General features: G+C 40.5%; 1 protein-coding gene across 1 annotated transcript; it reads left to right on the top strand.

Annotated features, from left to right (window-relative positions):
- The first annotated feature begins 12,307 nt into the window (after nt 1–12,307).
- On the top strand, nt 12,308–19,217 carry dld (deltaD). Its single transcript, XM_083894122.1, has 14 exons — nt 12,308–12,438; nt 13,518–13,593; nt 13,924–14,003; nt 14,109–14,177; nt 14,417–14,486; nt 15,274–15,374; nt 15,473–15,616; nt 15,918–16,019; nt 16,108–16,298; nt 16,399–16,569; nt 16,823–17,012; nt 17,495–17,632; nt 17,808–17,897; nt 18,598–19,217. The coding sequence occupies exons 1-14, from the start codon at nt 12,400–12,402 to the stop codon at nt 18,661–18,663; spliced, it is 1,527 nt and encodes a 508-aa protein (XP_083750248.1). The 5' UTR covers nt 12,308–12,399; the 3' UTR covers nt 18,664–19,217.
- Nucleotides 19,218–21,009: the final 1,792 nt, after the last annotated feature.

Below are 21,009 nucleotides of genomic sequence, written 5' to 3'. Positions count from 1 at the left end.
ATACTGAAACAACACACTGCTGGAGTTGGAGAACCCAATAGTGTGACTGATTGGTTATGGTGAGCTGCACGACTTTCAGCACCCAATTTAAACAGGGGTTTGTGACCTTATTCACATGCAACATAATGGAGGTCTGTTGATAAACAAGTTTTAGACCAGGGCTGGAGAAATGGTCAAATGCTCACAATACCTAATCCTTGAGGTGTGGTTATATATAATTGGATCCTTACCTGTTATGGAGGGAAAAGGGAAGCAAAACAAAAATAGCAAGATCAGAAACTTTAATTTGCCAAAGCAAGCACATGGTGGTTTTAGGGGAAATGTCAGTCTACATTTTAAGATGATATAGCCAGTAGCTGCTTAAAGAGATGTCATCAATCATTTCAGCAGAAGGATTTCAGATTATGGAACACAGCTTTATATTGACCTGAGCAGATATAATGAAGCAGAGGTTGAAGCAAGGTGATGATGTTGTTATAGAGCAGCAAAGTCTGTATATCGGGAAGATGTCATGAGTAAAGAAATAGATAAACTGGTCTTTAAAATGTTCATTTCACATGTTCTTTTTATTCTTTTTGTCTTTGATCATTTTCCACGGGTTTCCTCCCTAACAACATGCAGATGCTCTAAACTGACCATAGGTGTGAGTGTGAGAGTGGATGGTTGTTTCTCTATGTGGCCCTGTGATGGACCAGTAACCTGTCCAGGGTGTACCCCACCTTTCGCCCTATGTAAAATGGGATCAGATGGCACCAGCGACCACGACCCTCCTGTGGATAAGGAGGTAGAAGATGGATGGACGGATCTCTGACCTTGACCACATCCTGTTTCCCTAAATTTCATTTATGCACCATAAAGTCATTATGGTGCATAAGCCAAACCAAAACCAGTTATAATCAACATTGTTATGATAACAATGTAGGAAAAAACAAAAGCATAATGATTCAACTATTGAATCTAAATCTGCACTCAGCTGGACTATGCTTTATCCATTTATAAATCACATTAAAAAACAGAGCAGGCTCATATACTGAGCTACAAAATACAGTACAGGAATAAAATATAGTATACACTTTGAGAAATAAAAGTGCTAAGTAGAACCATATAAGGTTCTTTAGCTTGTCATCATAGCAGAACCCTTTTTGGCTCCAGGTAGAACCTTTTTATAAAGGTTCCACCTGGAACCCTTTTGGAGAGTTCCAACAAGAACCCCTTTCGAACCCTTTATTCAGGAAAGGGGTTTTAAAGGGTTCTCTGGATCAAAATGGTTCTTGCTGGAACCATTAGTGTTACCGAGAACCCTTGAAAAACCCTTTCTTCAGGAAGTAGGTTCCAGGTAGAACCTCAGCCCTTGTAGAAGGACCCTTTTGGAACCCTTATTTCTAAGAGTGTAGTTGTATCCGTCCACCCGACAGCTTGACTTAGATTAAGTGGACACCAACATCACTCCCAATAAAAACAGGCAGAATAAAACCAAAAATAATTTGGACAAACGTTTCCTGTCTCAGTACGTCACACAGAGACAGGTGAAGTGTTGTCCAGGTATCAGAATGACAGTTAGACATCAGCAGAACCACACACAGGCCCCGCCCTCAGATAACGTTACATGGGAAAAAGCAGCGGCCATAGAAATGACCGGACAACAACAAATCCCCCCCTGAGAAGGGAAGGTTCCCAGGGCATTTTCTAGGACATCAGATAAACACTTCTCTGTTTATGCCTTTTTAACCTTTAGTTCTTGTTGCAGAGCTTTGTGCTGTTCGTCAGCTCCACCCTGCTTTAAGTATTTCCCCTTAAAGTAAAGGGATCCATATCCTCCGAACATTTCATTTACATAAACAAGATAAAGCAGATTTAAATGGACGTTTAAGTTTACTGTCTATAATTTTATTTTATCTATGTGTATAAAGACTGTAAAAACGTCAGGGAGGTCTATCTGCCACAAGACAGCCAAGAGAGAAGAAGAGAGGAATAAGACAAAATGAAAACATTTCAAACAGCTCTTCACCACTGCCTCCAGTTTTCATTATAACCACTTTCAGCTGAAGAAACATGAATATGTTATTTTTATTGTTTAAAACCTTTAACAACAGCAGCAGTGTTAACTACAGTCAGGCTCATGATAATCCCCCACTGGCTACCATTACATGGATTGAGGTAATGAGGTCATGTCACACAGCACAGACTGGATGTCATTAAACATCCACCACCCCAACACCTCCCTGCTGCCTCTCCTGCACTAGCACAGAGGTCAGAGGTCAGGCTCTGGAGCTGGTAACAGTCAGGAGGAAAGTTCACAGGCCTCCGAAAGCTTTCACTTGTCAAAAACCACATGGCGTTCCTGTCACGTCACAACGCGTTGAAGCGATCCATCGATCATATGGGCTGGGTCTACTGCAGAGAACGCACCATCAAAACTACAGAAACAACACAAGTCAAGGCTCATATTGATGGTGACGCCTCTCTGATAGGGGGAAGGTGTACAGGAGGACTAGCATTAGGTAGCATGCACTCTCTCTTGGAACTGAATTACACGAGGTAGTGTTTAAAATCTAGCCCTGCGAGATGGGACACTCCGTCAAATACGTCATCGCGTACTTACACTGTTAGGGTTCCAAAAGGGTCCTTCTACAAGGGCTGAGGTTCTAACTGAAACCATTTGCTTCTTAAAAAAACCTTTCCCGAGGAAATGTTTTTTCAAGGGTTCTTGGTAACACTAATGGAGAACCATTTTGATCCAGAGAACCCTTTAAAACCCCTTTCCTGAATAAAGTGTTTTAAAAGGGTTCTTGAGGGAACCCTAAAAAAGGGACCCTTTTTTGGTTCCAGGTAGAAACTTTTTATAAAGGTTCCACCTGGAGCCAAAAAAGGGTTCTCCTATGAGGACAAGCCGAAGAACCGTATATGGTTCTACTTTTATGGCATTTTTAGTGTAGACAAGATGTGTTTTTTTGCCAGAGATTCAACATTTTATGGAAAGAAACAAAAAAAAGGCCACTGTCAGCTGTTGTAATAACGCAATACTAATGTGGACATTGTTAAGTGCTTGTCTGCAGCAAAGTGTAAACATCCTGGGAACACTGTTGGACCAGTTTATGATATGTATAAGAGACTGTATCCCCCAGGGGCGAATTGAAGCACAGCCAACAGCAAACAAAAAATAAATAAAAATAGACACGAACATCAGTTACAAAGACTGACAAGACAAAAAAAGCAGCGACAAAAATTACTCAACGACAAAAGAATTCTTAAGTCTGTTGGTTCTGTACCTCTGCAGTCTGTGGCCTGAAGGCATCGACATGAATTCATCTGCTACAGTATAGGATGGCTGGGGTCAGCAAGAAGTGACAAGGCCTTCTTTAAAACCATGGACTTGTATATGTGAGTGAGATTATTGAAAGTTGAGCCTCTCACTTTGCAGCACACCTTTACAATGCCATGTAAACTGGTCCTGTTCTTCTGGTTCAAGAGGTCATATCACCAGATACAAGAGAAGGTTAAAAACCAATTCAATAAAGCATGTATAAAAGATGTTCATAAAGGTTCTGTCAACACCAAATATGTCCAGCTTGCAAAGAAAGCACAAGTGCTGGTGGGCTTTCTTGCAAGCAGCCTCAAAGTGAAAATCAAAGGTCAGTTTGTCATGAAGGATGGTGTCCAAGTATTTATTTATTTATCCACTACTTGGTCATTTAACACCACTGGGGAATAATATTGGATTTTTTGTGTAATCCAATATAATTTTTTGGATTGTAGACGAATGAATAGTCCAACCTGTCCTGCAAATGAAATAAGGGTGAGTGAGGTTAGGGGTAGGTTTCCAAAAAGACAGGGGTATTTAGGTGTTTATAGTGTGTCATATCTTCAGGTTTTACAATATGCATGTCTTCATCGTATGTGTTGTTCAGTCAAAGTTATGATTAATTTTAAAAAGCATATTAAAACTTTGGTGTTTTCCCTAAAAACAAGCCAAGAGATCTTTGAAAAAATTCCAAATTCCACAAATTCAATCCAATTAGTGCAGTGCCCGTAGGAAGTATGTATTCCTATTGTGGGAGCTGAAAAAGATTTTTCAGTTATGGGAATGCATGAAAAGGCTAAAATAATACAAACACTGTGCAACCTCAAGTGCATCAGAGCAAATGGATCATTTCCTGAATTTCAAAAATTCATTAAAATGATTCCTTGAGATTTGAAAATATTTTCAATGTATCCTTGTTCAGGGCGATGCCGACTATTATGATGGTAGATTTCAAGTCATTCCGAGATACTTTTTGTTTTTAAGAAGAAAGTCAGCTCACTGTCAAAGTGCATCAGGTCAAATCAACCATTTCCTGAATTTCAAAAATTCATTTACATTATTCCTAAAGAGATTTGCAAATATTTTTAACGGATTCTTGTTCAGGACACTGCTGACTATTACGATGGTAAATTTCAAGTCATTCCGAGATACATTTTGTTTTTGAGAAGAAAGTCAAAGTGCATCAGGGCAAATGGATAATTTCCTGAATTTCGAAAATTCATTAAAATTATTCATTAAGAGGTGTGCAAATATTTTCAACGGATCCTTGTTCAGTGCGATGCCGACTATTATGATGGTAAATTTCAAGTCATTCCGAGATACTATTTTTTTTGCTGATGTCTGGTGCAGCATGATAAATCAGTGAAAATTAAAATTCCTCCAAAAAATTTGAAAATCAAGGATGCACACCATCGGGTCATGCTCAAACCATATCCAAAGTCTTAGGGCAATCTGACTAACGGTCAGCGAGATATACCTGTCACAGAAAGACAGACAGGCACACAGACGCAACTTGCTTTATAGATAGATGTACTCTATACGGTACATTCTTATCGCCTATGACTAACATCATCTGCAAACTGTATAATGTGCTCACCTGTACACTTACTCTGATAAGTTATAGAGAACTAAAAAAATCTGTGAAAGAACACATGCACCCCTGAGGTGAACCACGTTAACTCGTTGTGATCGGTTTGTTAACAAATCCAACAAATCCGACCTGGATCAATGTGCAAACTTTATCGTCGTCTGCCAGCTAAAATATGTGGTTGAATGCAATTAATAGCTGAGGAAAAATCCATACAAACAAGGCAAGTAAACAACTTTGCAGTCTCAAGGTGCAGATATTCTGTAAATATTCAGTTTGTTTCCTTGGATTCAGTTAAGCTGAGAAAAACATTCTCATAGCCGTCTGTTTGAAGTGTGCCTCTGAAGCCTCTCTACCCCTCCACCTCATCAACAATCAGGACCCCCAATGTGAACATGTGAATGTACAAAACAGAGGGGTGAGGCAAGTGGAAGGGGCAAGCGGGTGAAATGAGGTTGAGCCTAAGTTTCTTCTGGATTTTACTGCAAACCACAGTGATGGCACAACACAACAAAACACAACACAACACACAACAAGAGACACACTCGGTAGCGGCGTTTAATGAAGGTGGAAATGCCTGATGGAGTACAAACAAGCAGTCCGTAACATCCATGACTCCAGCCAGACCTTGTTGATTTAGGTGATGGGAACCGGCCGCTCTGCGCTGCCTCCTACTTTGATGTTTGGTGGCCATTGTCGCACAGGCTCTGGTTGGCTGTTTGCTGGGTTGGCAGCCATTGAACCTTTGCAAAGATTAACTGTTATTACCAGCGTCTTTGTGCATCCGGGCCGCTCTCTGCATACCAGCAATGAAACAACATGCTCCACTCCAGCCTCTCCACTGGAGGAGGCTTCAGAAAACAGCAGGTCTGATTCGCTTTTATCTGCACTTACTGACGAGAGTATAAGAGCTCTAAGTGGTCTCTCAACTGACAACAAGTTCCTTTTTAGGAGAGAAGAGGTCCGATATGCGCTGTATTAGCCCCGACCACAACACACGTGCGCACACATGAACACAATGGAAAAAGAACGTTCTATTTTGGGACAGACGGGGGTCACAGATCACCTTAATAAAGAGGCAGGAATGTGTTGAGCCACTCTTGTGTTCACTCCAGCTATACCATCTCTGACTCTCTTCCTACAGTGTCCTGCAGCACTAATGAGCTGTGCATTCAGCTTTTCATTCACTCAGTCCTGTTTGTATTTGAAACACATGGTGCCCACTGCCAACACACGTGAACTCCGACCCCTGTACCACACAGCACATTGCTGCCATGAATACCAGGTTTAAGCTTTGTTTGTGCCAAAGGAGAGAAACTGCAGACGCGTGAGGGCAATTTTGTCGCTTTACAAAAATCATAAATCAGTACATTGTACAGCTGTCGGCTGTGAATTATATCAAAGTGTAAGTAGGTCAATTCAATTTGTCCTTTTACAGATATGCATCTGGATTTAGAATTTAAAAATAAATAAAAAAAAACAACAAAAGGGGTAACTCAGTTGCCTCTCATCTAAACAACATCTAAAAAGTTGTGTTCTGTGTTCTCATTGTACTCAAGCAGGATGTTTAATTAATAATTAGTGGTGACATCTGATCTTGCTCATTATTATTTATGTTGTGTGTTGTATCTCTAAAGGGGTGAGTGATTAAAACCTGTCCACTCAACTTCAACTTCTAAGTAAAACGACCTCATTAAGGGGATACCTTTAGATAACAGAGTCTGTCTGCTCCACTTTTCGTCATCAAACACTTGTTTACAATACACACACACACACACAACCTACCAAAGCTAATTAGAATTGATCTGTGGTCGTTTTCAGTGTGTGACACAGAAACCTGTTTTTGTCCTGACCGCTCAGTGCCCTTCTCCGTCTGTTTCCTGCCCCGCAGTTGTTGTAGGACAGTCTATCGTGTCCACCGCTATGACTGTGATAGAGGTAGAGAGCTATTTAATGTTGCTGTTATGTACAGTGGCGTTCCCTTTTGTCCTCTTGTGAGGTTATAAAAAATATATTAATTTAAAAAAAAAAAAAAAAAAAGTTTGATTCTAAAGTGGAGAACCGTGGTGCAGATGATCCGTATGATGATGGGTGCCCTTCCAATCAAAAAGGGTGCTGTTATGAAGCTCCCTACTGCCCCTACATGACAGTGTCCCAAAATGTTGTCCTTGGTGGAAACGATATTCAGTGCTGTAAAGAAAATCAGCATTAGAAATTAATTAAACAATAATGTCTGGTAGTCCAGATAGAGATCCACATGGAATTCTGTCCCCAGGGCCGGGCTGTCTTTGGCCATCAGGTCGCACTTTGGACATGTCTGCCATGAGTGTACTAAACTCTTAGAAATAAGGGTTCCAAAAGGGTTCTTCTACAAGGGTTTAGGTTCTACATGGAACCATTTGCTTCTGAGGGTTCTTGGTAACAATAATGGTTCCAGTAAGAACCATTTTGATAGAGAACCATTTAAAAACCCTTTCCTGAGTAAAGGGTTTTAAAAGGGTTCTTGGTAACACTAAGGGTTCCAGGTGGAACCTTTATAAATGGTTCTACCTGGAACCAAAAAGGGTTCTCCTATCAGGACAAGCCGAAGAACCTTATACGGTTCTACTTAGTACTTTTATTTCTAAGAGTGTAGTGCACAGAAGGTGCCCCTGCCCTTCCAAATGCCTGGGCACGTCTCTGGTTATGTACAAAAAGAAATATGTTCATTTCAAAAGATGTAACTGTCACTTTCATATAATTCTTTGCAAAGACGTGAAGAAAAGAAAAGTTAAAGCTGCTGTCAGTAATGTCATCTTTTGGCTAACTTCCTGTTTGCCGTTGCCCTTAGCATTTGTGGAACATTTAATAAAGAGTTGTGGGATCTCAATTTTTCCCCTTGAATTAGTGACCAAAAACCCTGTGGGATTAATGTTTTATATGAATTTTAACAAAGCCCAACACTGAAAGCAACTATCTGACAGTGTTGTGCATGTGCACTTTGTCTCTTCACCAGCAGGTGGAAACCGTGAGTCCACATCCTCCTCCATGTGAGAGATTTGGTTGTAAACGAGGCATAAATTCCCCCTAAACAGAACGATTTTTCAAAGCGGTGTTGGCTTTTTCTGAATAAACCTTCCCACTGGTGCAAAAGGAACTGTTTGCTGGCAAATCGTAGCACAACAGAGCCACCTGTCAGAGTGGCCAGCCAGCAGAAATTCACCTCAATGCCTTCAGAAAGCTGCTTAATGTGTGTCCTGCCTGCAACTGAGGGAGGAGGGAAGGAAAAAACCCTTAAAGAAAAAGGGTCTGCAAAGCGCAAATCTCAAGCTCTAACTCCAAGTTTCCTAGCAACTCTCTGGATCTGCTTTTTTTTTTTAATTCAGAAAAAAAAATCTTTTTACACAAAGTTGTATTTTGTTTATTATTCATTCATTTACTTATTTTGCTGGATGAATACTGGAGTGTTTTTGTTGCACAAGTTCCTGTTTGTGAGCATAATCCCGTGAACTTAACATCCAGCTGCATACACAATGGATTTTCAGCAGCAGCATTTGCATGTGCTGTTTATCCACTGTAATCTCTCTTTCTTCGTCGGACTTGTTGAATTTTAAACCGCACAGCCACTCCAAACAGCTGCCTACCCACCTCTGCCCCCCCCCCCCACCTCACCCTCCAGCCCTTCTCCCCTTGCAAGAAAAGGCCAAGACAAAAGCATGAATGCATAATTAATATAGTGAAGCTGCACTTTTAATTGTTGCCGGTCTTCAAAGTTGCCCAGTGGCATTGTCTCTCGGTTCGGGCCGGCTGCTTCCGATGGCAGAGCCTCATTCAGGCTCTTTTAGGGCCCGAGGGCTGCAGAAACACAGGCAGACAACAGCTCCAAGCTCGCCTCTTTTCTCAGGGTGTCTGCGTGCACAATGGACTTCCATAGCCTGTACACAAAAGAGGCTGGTGCATGAAAAAAAACACCCAAATTCAATGGCATTCCACTCCACAATGCGGCCCGAGAATATGTGCCTCTCCCTCTTACCACCCCCCCCCCCCCCCTTTTCTTTTCCATGGCTGGGTGATGTACTCGGATGATGCGTGAGGATCATGAAGAGATACATTCCTGCATCAGAATAAAACAGGTCTGTTAAGATATTTCAATTTAAATAAAGAGAGAGGCGGATCATCACAGACTAACAGGTTGATGACATTTGCTGTTGGTTTGTTCCGCACTTAACTAATTTTAACAATTAAAGGTCCACTGGGTAGGATTTGGTGGCATCTAGGGGTGAAGTTGCATATTGCACCCATATGAATACTTTTTGCAAACAAACGTGGCTGTATAACATGGTTAGGGCTGAATGATTCTGAATAAATATCTAATTGCGATTATTTAAACAGGAATTGCGATTGCGATATGATTCGCGATATCAGAGGGAATGGAAATCTTGACATCATGATTCTCATTTTCATTCGAAAAAATCATTTACGGTGTAATAATTGTGCATATCTGTGAGAAACATAGATGTTCCCTGCAGTCTGAAGAATATGATGCGTATATCTAGAAAACATGACACACATTTTGGCTTTAACAAATATTGTGCCTACTGCGATATGAAAATTGCAGTAGGCCATATTGCAGTAGGCCATATATTGGCCATAAAATGTTATTAATTGCTCAGTCCTAAACATGGTGGACCCCCAGTGTAATATACAAGGCTCATTCTAAGGAAATATTCATTTTTGGTGATAATTAATAAATGAAAACAATTTGACCTAAAACTGGAAAAAAAATGTTGAGCTTAAACTGGTCATCATGATAATAAAAACTGATACTGCACAACGGAAAAGCACCAGTGTCTGTCCTGACAGTGATCAAATGTGCCAAAGAGGATGCTCATAAGTGTGCAGCATGAATTTCAACCAGTATAATCAATCAGTCTTAAACTTACTTTGTATTTTGGCTTGTGTAATTGATGCACTTCACCTCTAAAGGTGCATTATGTAATAAATCTAAAGCAACTGGCCATAAAATCCACCTAATATGTCACAGAGACTCAGGAATAATGTTCATATAACAAACTGAACTCACCAACAACAACAGTACAGACAAAACATTTGCATTTGCAGACTGCAAATCATATATTTTACAAATATATGATTACAAATTATATTTTGAAATAATGTTTTGGCATGTGGCGCCACCTACCGCCGTCTACCAATCATTGCGGTCAGTAGAGTCTCAGCTGCCGAGCAACCACGGGTTGCCAGTTACAGTTTGAATGTAGTAACCATTTTTGGCCACATTCTTACATACGGCACCTTTAAATTAAACTACTATATATACTGGGTATTTGTCCCAGGATTGAAGCCACTGTACCATAACCTTTAACCTTTAACCATCACAACCAAATGCCTGACCTTAACCCTAACTTGAACCTAATTCTAATCCCCAACCCTAAAATCAGTGAGACTGAGGATCAGCCAAAATGTCCTCACTTCCTCTGGTTTAAAATTCAAAGTGGTCCTCATAAAGATATTTCCATACAGATACACAGACAGACAGACATAAGTGCTGATCAGATGGGCTGACACTCACTCCCCTAACTCATCTTCTGAGTGGAAATGGGTAAGACAGCAGCAGCGGGGGGAGGTGGGGGGTGTCTGGGGTTGCACCACTATAGTCGGGATCCACACTGAGCCTCGTTGGCACACCAGCCAGCAACTTACAACCTTGAAGGCCGCTGGGTGCCACAAAGGGCCAGGAAGAGGCGAGCTGGGTGAACATCACCAACACCCACAGCCTAATCCTCCTGCCCCGTACATCTGCGCTGGGCCCATTTCAAAAGACAAAAATCCCCCCCCACACACACACACACCCCGTCCTCCTCCCTTTCCCCTTCTAAATTCCTCACTCCTCCCCATCATGCACCACGTCTTTTCTTCTCTTTTCAGTGTTATTCTGCAGCAGGAGAAAGGACGAGCTTTTGTAGTGGCCATAGTGTCACACAGACGCAAGACCTGAGGCTGCCAGTCATCAAATGGAAGCTCTCTCTGGGCTTTTCACAGCGCTCACTTTGCTCATGTCGACTTGGGGAAAGAGGGGGAAACTCTTATTTTAGCTCGTGAAAAGGCTCGAGACGGGGACATGAAGGCAAGCTCTTCACATCGGGAACTATTGACTTTGAAAGCCTGTGCTTCTTTGAGAGTAGTAGGGAGTGTTTTCTGGGACGTTGGCATCAGGTTTTAATTGAATTCAACTGTCAGCAGGTCTCAAAGGGGCCCCCATCTGGATGTGTTTCACAAGATAAACTTAATATGGACACTCACTTCTGGGATCTTGTTGAAGTAAACCAGAGACAAACATAAAAAAGGTCAAAAGCCTTTTCGATTCAATGGCTGCTGCAGTCACTCTGGTTATTTCAGAGTTGTAGGTCAATAAATAAATTATACTAAGAAGTGAAGTAAGGGAATCCGGAACAACATTCAATGAGTGTCTTGTAAAAATGAATGAATGAATGAATGAATGAATGAATGAATGAATGAATGAATGAATGAATGAATGAGCATTTTTAGCTGTCTGTACTTGTTGTTACTCACAGGTTCCTGAAGGGGCCCAATGGTTAACAATTAACAATAACAATATAGTTTTGTTATCATTCTCAGTCTTACTATTATGATAAAAGATGAATATTATGATGAAGATGAATATGAGAAAATAAAGTACTATTTTAAAACTTGAAAAAATGTATTTCATACATTGTGATATTTATATACATTTAGCTCCATTTGATCATTAAAAGAATCTTAATTCTGCGGTGTCCTGTTTGTTCTAGTGGAAAATAACTTCCTGTGAAAAGTGATCCATCACTGTAGAGTTATGGCCTGAATAGATAAACAATGAACTGCAACTGTGACGACAATGCTCCACAAAGCTCCACAAAGCTGAGGGAAGCTGTAGATGCAGCTGATAATTCTCCCCATGGTGCCTTTGAAACTGTAGTGGGTTATTTAAAAAAAAAAAAAAAAAAAAAAAAAAAAGCATTCATGGCACAATAGTGGCAGGAGGGGGAACATTTAACCTACAAGTATAAGACAAGGTTTAGTTTTGCTCAGTTGCGTTTGAGCAGGTGATAAGTTGCAGTTGGGCGCCCTCTAGTGACAAGTATAATGAACTGCAATATAAACCGATAATTCAGAAATGTTTTTATTTATTTATTTATTTATTTATCTATTTATTTATATTTAAGATATGTGTCAATTTTTTGTTTGTTTTCAAGTTTTAGTGGGAGGGGGGGATAGTTCTATGAATTAAAATATGTCCTCGCACCACCGTGTGAGTGCTCGGCCTAATAAAATACAATATATAATACAAAGATTGTTGTACATGAAAGAAACTTCATAACACTTACCTTTGTAGTCACATACGTCATTAAGCGGCGACGCCTGTGCGGAGTGGTACTGTGCATGCGCAACCTCGGGAGTCCTTGGCTGGTTAGCTTGCTGTAGGTGACTGAACCAGGGAAGGGACACCAACAAGATGCAGAGCTGGACGCAGTTATACCGCTCTCTGGCCACGGTAAACACAGGACTTGTCAACCCGCTGTCTTCCGTGTGTTGTCCGGATCAGTTTCAGAATTATCTCATTAGCTGTAGGCGCCGAGGATACTGTTGTTTTTCACATTGGCTTCTTGGGCCTAGTTAGCGTGACAGCTAACTCCGGTTCAGTGACGGAGAGGAACCACCACCAGATTCCATTGGGAGAACCTGCGATTTAGATATGTTGTCGTTGTTGTTGAATAGTACATGTTACCCAATACGTGATTTTATATTAAATCATATTTTCTAACTCTCCCTTTTTGTTTCGGTTTTATTTAAGTTAATCGAAAGTCGAGTTTTAAACGAAGTCACGACATTTGTTGTAGAAAACAGAACGGGGCGACGTTAGCTAACAAATGAGTATGTTTAGATTAGGTTGCATTGTGTGCTCGTATTAAATGGTAATTATGACACGACACAGATGAATGTATGCTATATATACACTATAGCACATTAAGCTAGTTAGCAGTGGTTACCTAACTTTTACCGTGACTCATTTAGGAAATTCAGGAAACTAAAAATCTTGCTTAACAACCTTCTGAGGCGACTGAATATAGGTTACACTGGTCACTGGTGCTGGGTAAGTTGTGTATGGTCCAGCGGTAGTTAAGTTGCTACAGCTGCATCATACAGCTGGTTATGTGTATGTGAGCAATGTTATTGTAACATGTTGACATCCTGCTCAATCAGCAACGAGGAAACGTATGACACTTTTGCAGAAATAAAAAACTTTGTTGTGATCTTGATTGTGTTGATATCACACTTAAGATCTTTACAAAATCTGTTTTCAGTGCAACTCTTATAGCACAAGGATATTTTACAACAAAAGATCTGTTTATCATTAGACATGCAGAGTGATTACTTTGACTTTGGTTGGTTTTCTAAATGTATTCTCATAATAAATTGTCACCACAATGGGCTGGGGAAAATGTGTAGAATGTCTTTTTAATCATGAATGAGATCATCATGTGTGAAATGGAAACGAACCTGTAGTCAGAAAAGCGAATTTTCCACATAAATTACAGTACGTGTTTAAACACTGCCTTGTTTGACTCACAGCGGAGCCACCAACTTCCCTGCAAATTGCATGGAGCTGCAACTGTATCTGTCAGAACTTATGCTGACAAAGCAGCAAGTAAGTAAATCTGTAATCTTATCACCTGTTTTTCATTAATAACAGTCTTGTGTGTACTTTAGCCACTTGTTTGATAGTTGTCTCCAGTTAGACTGACATGGTATCTACTTATTACATCTGGCATATCTTTCTTTAACATGTCTACATTTGGTAAAAAGAGGTTTTAAGATGATAAACACAGATTCCTTCTGAGACGCTGAGTTATGAGAGTTATCATTTTCAATGTTAAAGACAACACTCATACTACTGTGTTTTATTTTAAAATGTGTATTTTCAGATAAATAAATGTATTTTTCCATTTTTAAACGTTGGTTTGTTGCCTCTCTGTAGTTGACGCAGACGTCACAGTTGTCGGCTCTGGACCAGGTGGTTACGTCGCTGCCATCAAAGCAGCACAGCTCGGCTTCAAAGTAAGACGCCTCACTGAGAGCTCACAAATGCATCCCCCTTCATTTTATTTCACTGTTACATTATGGAAACACATTTACACTTTGTATAATTGTTTTCTTCAACAGACGGTATGTGTGGAGAAGAATCTTACACTGGGCGGAACCTGCCTGAATGTCGGCTGCATCCCCTCAAAGGTAATGAAGTGCTCTTTGTTTTGACCTGAATGGCGTTTAGAGAGTCTGTTACTCTTTCTATTCTGTAGCGTAGGGCTGCAATTAAGATTATTTTAATCATATACTTGGGTGTCCTCACAGTAAAACAGTCTGTCAAATCTTCTGTAATATAAAGTCGACTGTTGTCGATCTTGAATGGTGTGATTGCTGCAGATAAATGTGATTCTCTTGTTGAGTTCATTTATATTTTGTGATTGCAGGCTCTGTTGAACAACTCCTATTTTTACCACTTGGCTCATGGCAAGGACTTTGAAAGCAGAGGCATTGAAAGTAAGAGGCCACACTGGACTTTTTAACAGGACATTTTTCAATCCAGACACTTAAGAGGCTGCCAGGTTGAGAATTGTTGCCTGGCAGAAGATGCATGAGTTGTTGTTGTTGTCTTTCCTTGTAAAGTTTATATTTTGTAGCCAATTGACACTGTCAATCTGACAATTATTGTATCACACATTTGAGTTGCAATTTTTTTCCTGACCTCTGGGAGGCAGCACCTTCTGCAGCTCTGTCTGGCTATGTTGGTGACCCCTGCAGCCACTGACACGTGCTGCCAGGTCAACTGTCATGGCTACTGCAATTTAACATTGTCATCAATGACATTTCTTGATTGTAATCGTTTATAACACGGTCATTTTGCTCATAGTTAGTTATTTCCATAGTAAGTAATGTGTAAGTTGTTATGCAGTGCATTTATGTGCAGCTTTGTAACAGTTGACTCAGAGGTATTTTCCTTTTCACAGTCGTCCTTTAACATTGGCTAAATGTTGATAACTGAACCTCCACCACAGATATTATGTGTATTGCATATTGCGACATATTGAGTCGTAATACTCAAAAGTTAATGGTGGATTTTGATGAACACTTCTGTGAGTGTAGTTTATGGCTCATTGAAGAAGTAAAAAGATTTTGGTTGTGATCTTTTCTTAACCTTCCAAGATACGGAATGTATTTTCACTGCGAGAAATGAATGGCCTCGTTGCACTCTTTTGCACTGCGAGTGCTATTTCTAGGTCACAACTACCAGTTGGAGCAGCTTTAGATTCAAATCTCTGTGTCTCAGTCTCAGGCATCTCGTTGAACCTGGAGAAGATGATGTCTCAGAAGAGCGGGGCGGTCAAAGCACTAACGGGAGGAATCGCACATCTATTCAAACAGAACAAAGTCAGTCTTCTCTCTTCTTCTTTTTTTTGCGCCTGTTATTTGCACTTTATTTAGAACCACAAGTGTTTGGTGTTTACAGCATGATGTCCTTCACCCAGGTGACCCACGTTAACGGTTTTGGGAGGGTGACGGGTAAGAACCAGGTGACGGCCACATCGGAAGACGGCAGCGAGCAGGTCATCAACAGCAAGAACATCCTCCTTGCCACTGGCTCTGAGGTCACGCCCTTCCCTGGAATCCAGGTACAGTTGAGTTTTAATCAAATCAATCAAGATCAGTAGGTGTTAACAGGCAAATGTGGATTTTTCTGGAGCATTTACTGGAACTAATTTAAAAGTCCAAATTCTTTGATTGTGGAACACAACATGGTTCATATAAAAAATATTATGGCTTAGTTTTTATGGCCACTTATCAAAAAAACAACCAATTATTTGATGGCTAGTATATAATATCAACTTAACCAAATATTCAGTTGAAAGAACATGAACACGTATGTTTAATAAACTGTTAAACTATTCGTTTTTTGTTTCTCTGTGTCTTTAGATTGATGAGGACACCATCGTATCATCAACAGGAGCTCTGTCTCTGCCAAAAGTGCCAGGGGAGCTGATCGTCATTGGAGCTGGAGTCATTGGAGTGGAGCTGGTCAGCCACAACAGCAAACCCGTTCATGAGCACTTTCAGAGCACTTGAATCTATAAGCCTGACAAATGTGCATCCTCCTGTCCTTCAGGGGTCAGTGTGGCAGCGTCTGGGCTCCAAGGTTACGGCCGTGGAATTCCTGGGCCACGTTGGCGGCATGGGCATCGACATGGAGATCGCCAAGAACTTTCAGCGGATCTTACAGAAGCAGGGCCTCAAGTTCAAGCTCGGCACCAAAGTCATGGGAGCCACCAAAAGGCCGGACGGCAAAATCGATGTGGCGTTAGTACAGTTTTCCTGAAGCTTGCTGACTTTTGAAATGTACATTCTGCTCATTTTATGAGCGTTTTGTAACTGCATGTGTTTATGTTTGATGTTTCAGAGTGGAGGCAGCAGCTGGAGGGAAGAATGAAACGCTGACCTGCGATGTGCTGCTGGTGTGTATCGGCAGACGACCTTTCACCCAGAACCTCGGTCTGGAATCCGTTGGTATCGAGCTGGACAACAGGGGGCGCGTTCCTGTCAACAACCGCTTCCAAACCAAAGTACCCAGGTAAGACTGAACTTAATCGTGACTCATGTTGAGTATCTGTGAGTGACAGTCTGAGACGTTGGTAGTTATTAAAACCCTTTTATTGACATTATTGATTTTGTAGCATTGTGTATCCTTCACCTGACATAGCTTGACAAACACTATTAACTGAAGGTATTTCCATTTAATAAAATAAAATGCAGAATCTTTTAGTTAATTTATTCTTTCAATTTACCATCCATTCAATATACAAGACATTTTCTTTCTTCCTCAGTATTTATGCCATTGGTGATGTGGTAGCCGGGCCGATGTTGGCCCACAAGGCCGAGGACGAGGGCATCATCTGTGTCGAGGGCATAGCCGGCGGTGCCGTGCACATTGACTATAACTGTGTTCCCTCCGTCATCTACACTCACCCAGAGGTGGCCTGGGTCGGCAAGACAGAGGAGCAGCTCAAAGAGGAGGTGAGTGAATGAGGAGAATTTTTACATAATATTTTGATGTGGCTGCAGTATGGTTTTGTTTCTGTGGACTACACAAAGTAGTATGAGCCTGTCCATTTCAAGTGTGACTGTCGCATAACCATCTTGTTGGAGTGGAGTTTGCATCCACCTGATGAATCTAAATCCAAAATGACTTCTTTTTAGCTCTGTTTTTGGTCTCCACCATCTCCTGAAGGAAATATGAGTTGTTTTAGCTTCTAAATGATCCATAATGTTCATCAGCTGCCCTCTCCGGCTGTGACTATCTGCTCATTTTTGCTCAGCAAAGTAGACCGACGTGTTTCTTTGAAAGCAACAATGACAGCAGTGACAGTGAAACATGTCGCATCTTTGTTAATGTGGAGGAGATGAAAACTAATTTTAGCCTGAAACGCTGTCGTTTTCGATGCCGAGCGTCCACCACCAGTGTTTTACAACCTCCTTCCACCTATTCTGCTCCTCAGGGCATCCCATACAAAGTTGGCAAGTTCCCCTTTGCAGCCAACAGCCGAGCTAAAACCAACGCCGACACCGACGGCCTGGTGAAGATCCTCGGCCACAAGGAGACAGACAGAATGATGGGGGCGCACATCCTTGGATCTGTAAGACTTTCATTCCAAACTTCAAACGTGTAACCTGCACACATCTTTGTTAATGTGGAAATATGACTGATGCAGAGTAGAGAAGTAAAGTTCACCCAGGTCTTTTTTTTAAAAAAAGCTTTAAAGACCTGTTGTATAGCTGCCTGATTTGTGTACCATTTGTGTTTCCCTGCAGGGGGCAGGAGAGATGATCAATGAAGCTGCGTTGGCCATGGAATACGGCGCCTCCTGTGAGGATGTAGCCAGAGTCTGCCACGCCCATCCAGTATGTAACACACACACACACACAGAATCCAATACATGGCTGGAACATACACACTTTTTGAATTGTTTTTCTCAGTATTTATGTTAACATATCAAGCAGTAAAACAATACATACTTGATATGAAATTTAAGTGATAAACACATTCATTGTGTGATGTCATTTACTTTAATGTTCACTCCACAAGATGCATAAGAAACGCTTAAACCTGTTTTGTAATCACTTTAACTCTGCGTTTTACATGTACAGGTTTCTGCTTCTGTATATTAGTCATATTTTTATATTGCTACCTTTCTATAGACATTGTATTCTATACTAAAATAAATAGACACCCAGGCCGGATGAGGTAATCACTGCTTTGGGTAGTAAATAATCGGAAAATCTTCCTTTTTATGTAATAATTATTGACAATATTTAATTTTGTTAGCCTCAGATGCCTAACTGGTCAGGATGGGGATATTAAACAAATATCTATATATCCCATATCAGGAATATAAATTAAATTTGCTGCGTTATCTTGGGTTTTGTCAACTAAGTTGTAAAATCTCAGTTATATTCATTCCAGATTAATCCTCAAAATACTTTGATGATTAACTGCGTGTACGATAAAATAGAGAATTTTGAATTAAGTGTCACATGGGATCAAACAAGTAAAAACTCTCTCTTCACTCCTCTCTCCTCCCACTGTGTCTCTGTCCCACAGACGGTGTCAGAAGCCTTCAGAGAAGCAAACCTGGCTGCTTCCTTTGGCAAAGCCATCAACTTCTGATCCGCCTGCCGCTGTCGCACCTTCAGTGTACATAACAGAGGAGAGAACAGGAAGCTGCGTTTGCGTCCCGATCTTCATCCAGCCCTCTGGGATCCTCTGTGCTCTCCAACACTTAACCATATTTAGATTTTTATGTTATTTAAATGTTCTCGGCAAAACAATAAAGGGGGAATTTTTGAGATCCAAGCACAGCATATTATTTACAAGACATAGAGATATAAATATTATTTTTGGGACGGGTGGTTGTTGTTTCTCATGTAAAGGAAGATGGACATGTTTGTTTAAATCATGTTTTTTCTTTTTTTTTTACATTGTGAAATCAAGATGACAGACAAGAGAGGGAATCAGTGCAGCAAATGAGACAATAACGACTCGGGTCCGGGACACAAGCGCGACGTGTTTCAGCGTTTGCGTACAGAGCAGAAAAAAGTGTGTGACTGTTTCCTGCTCGGATGACCTCACTTTAAAAGGACCTCACTCGTTCTTCTTTATGTCACCATAACAACAAATAAATACAGCATCTATTGAGTAAAAATAGTGTTCTGAAAGCTTTTTATTTAAGAGTTTATATTCAGTACAGTAACACTGTCCTTCAAACAAAACTGATGATGTGTCAATGTAGCCCTTGTAAAAACAACAGAATGTAACGGTAACTACTATCTTAAAAGTGATGGGTTGGACTTTCACAGTGTAGTGCCTTAGACACAGCCTGTGTTTTCATGTTGTACAAGGGGAATTTATAAAAGAGAAATGCCAGACATAGAATTCAGACACTGAAATCCTTGAAAAAGTGCCCTGCCCTGTACAATACATGATTAATTCTGGGTGCAGCTCGAGACTTATTTTATTGGCCACCTCAACCAGAAAAGTTTGAAATCAAATACAAATATATATTTTAAGTTAAGGTGCCTTATTTTTAGGGACACAAGTGACAAAATATGCTTAATCTGATTTGCAGATAAAATAAAATGTGACTCTTGAGTTTTTCAACTCCTTTTCCGGCCACCGAGTGGTGCTGTTTCACGACACTGACAAAGCGTAAATAATAGTATTTGTTGATTCAAAAACACATCATATAAAATAAATAGATAAAAACCTAAGTACAGGGAGCTTTTCAGTGTAAGCTTATTTAGCATCTCAATCAGGAGCCTCAAACACAAATGACCTGAGGGTCTAGTTTGCCTCAGTAGGAAGTCGGGTCAAGTAAAAAAAAGAATTAACCTTTTGAGAAAAAGATATCAAAATTATAATATCTACAATGATATTTCATAGAACTTCAAAATAAAATGCTTGTTTTGATATTAAAACGTTAGATAATTCACATGATGATTTTTAATCTCATCATTATGACTTTCTGTCCCATAATTTTGACTTGGTATCTGGCTATTGTTTTCCCCCCCAAGTGGCCGTAATGGGCTTCCATAGGGTTCGAGACCTCTGACCTAAATGTATTTAAGCCATCATCCAAATATAGTCTACATAATACATAACTTCTAATCATCACAATATAAATGTTTGCACTATGTTTAAATATCCTGTACTGAGGAACATTTTTATTTTATTTTACACCTGTTCAAGAAGAGTGGGGAAAAGTCTAGAGTTGTTAAATCCCACCACTTCTCCCTTATGTTGTTTTCCGCTTACTTCAAAAAACGCGCTAATAATAATAATAATAATTTTAATAAACAACCTGGAAACACTCAAATTATCTGCATGTAAACAGAATCACAGTGTGACCTCCTGTATCACAGGTCACGTTGAGAAAGTCCCATCTTCAGGGAACCAGCAATTTAGGCACAAGGTTTCATTGTAAATTGCTCGCATGGAGCAATGAAGTTTGACGGACTCGTTAAATGACAGAGGACATAAAACAACATTTGAAAGAGATTGTAATCTTAAGGAAGGAACGCTGTAAAAGCAGCCACTGGAATCAGTAAACAGGCGTCACTAAGTCTTTTCTCAGGCAACTTCGCTGATCTTCTGTCAGGTGACACATCGTGTATTTGAATAAATGATATTCCAGTAGCAAATACTCCACCTCTGTTTGAACACTGTGTGTTCCCATGTGTGTGTGTGTGTGTGTTCAGCAGGTGTGGTGGCTGCTGCAGGCCTGAAGCTCAGAGACCTGTGGAGTTGAAGATGGCTGACTGAGGATCAGCAGCACAGAGAGCAGCTCACACTAAAGAAAAAAACCAAAACACAGCCACGAGAACAAAACCTGAGACGAGATGACATTGAAATAAAGGAAAAATACAAGACGTGGACAGAAACTTTCAGGTACCGTTGTTGTCTTTTCTCTTATTTGTCCTCATTGTCTTCATTGTCCACATGCAGCTGATTTGTGTC

This window comes from Microchirus variegatus (genome assembly GCF_963457635.1).
Source record: "Microchirus variegatus genome assembly, chromosome: 8".
NCBI lineage: Eukaryota > Metazoa > Chordata > Actinopteri > Pleuronectiformes > Soleidae > Microchirus > Microchirus variegatus.
Note: the sequence above shows the minus strand (reverse complement) of the source record. Positions and strands in the feature narration are given on the sequence as shown.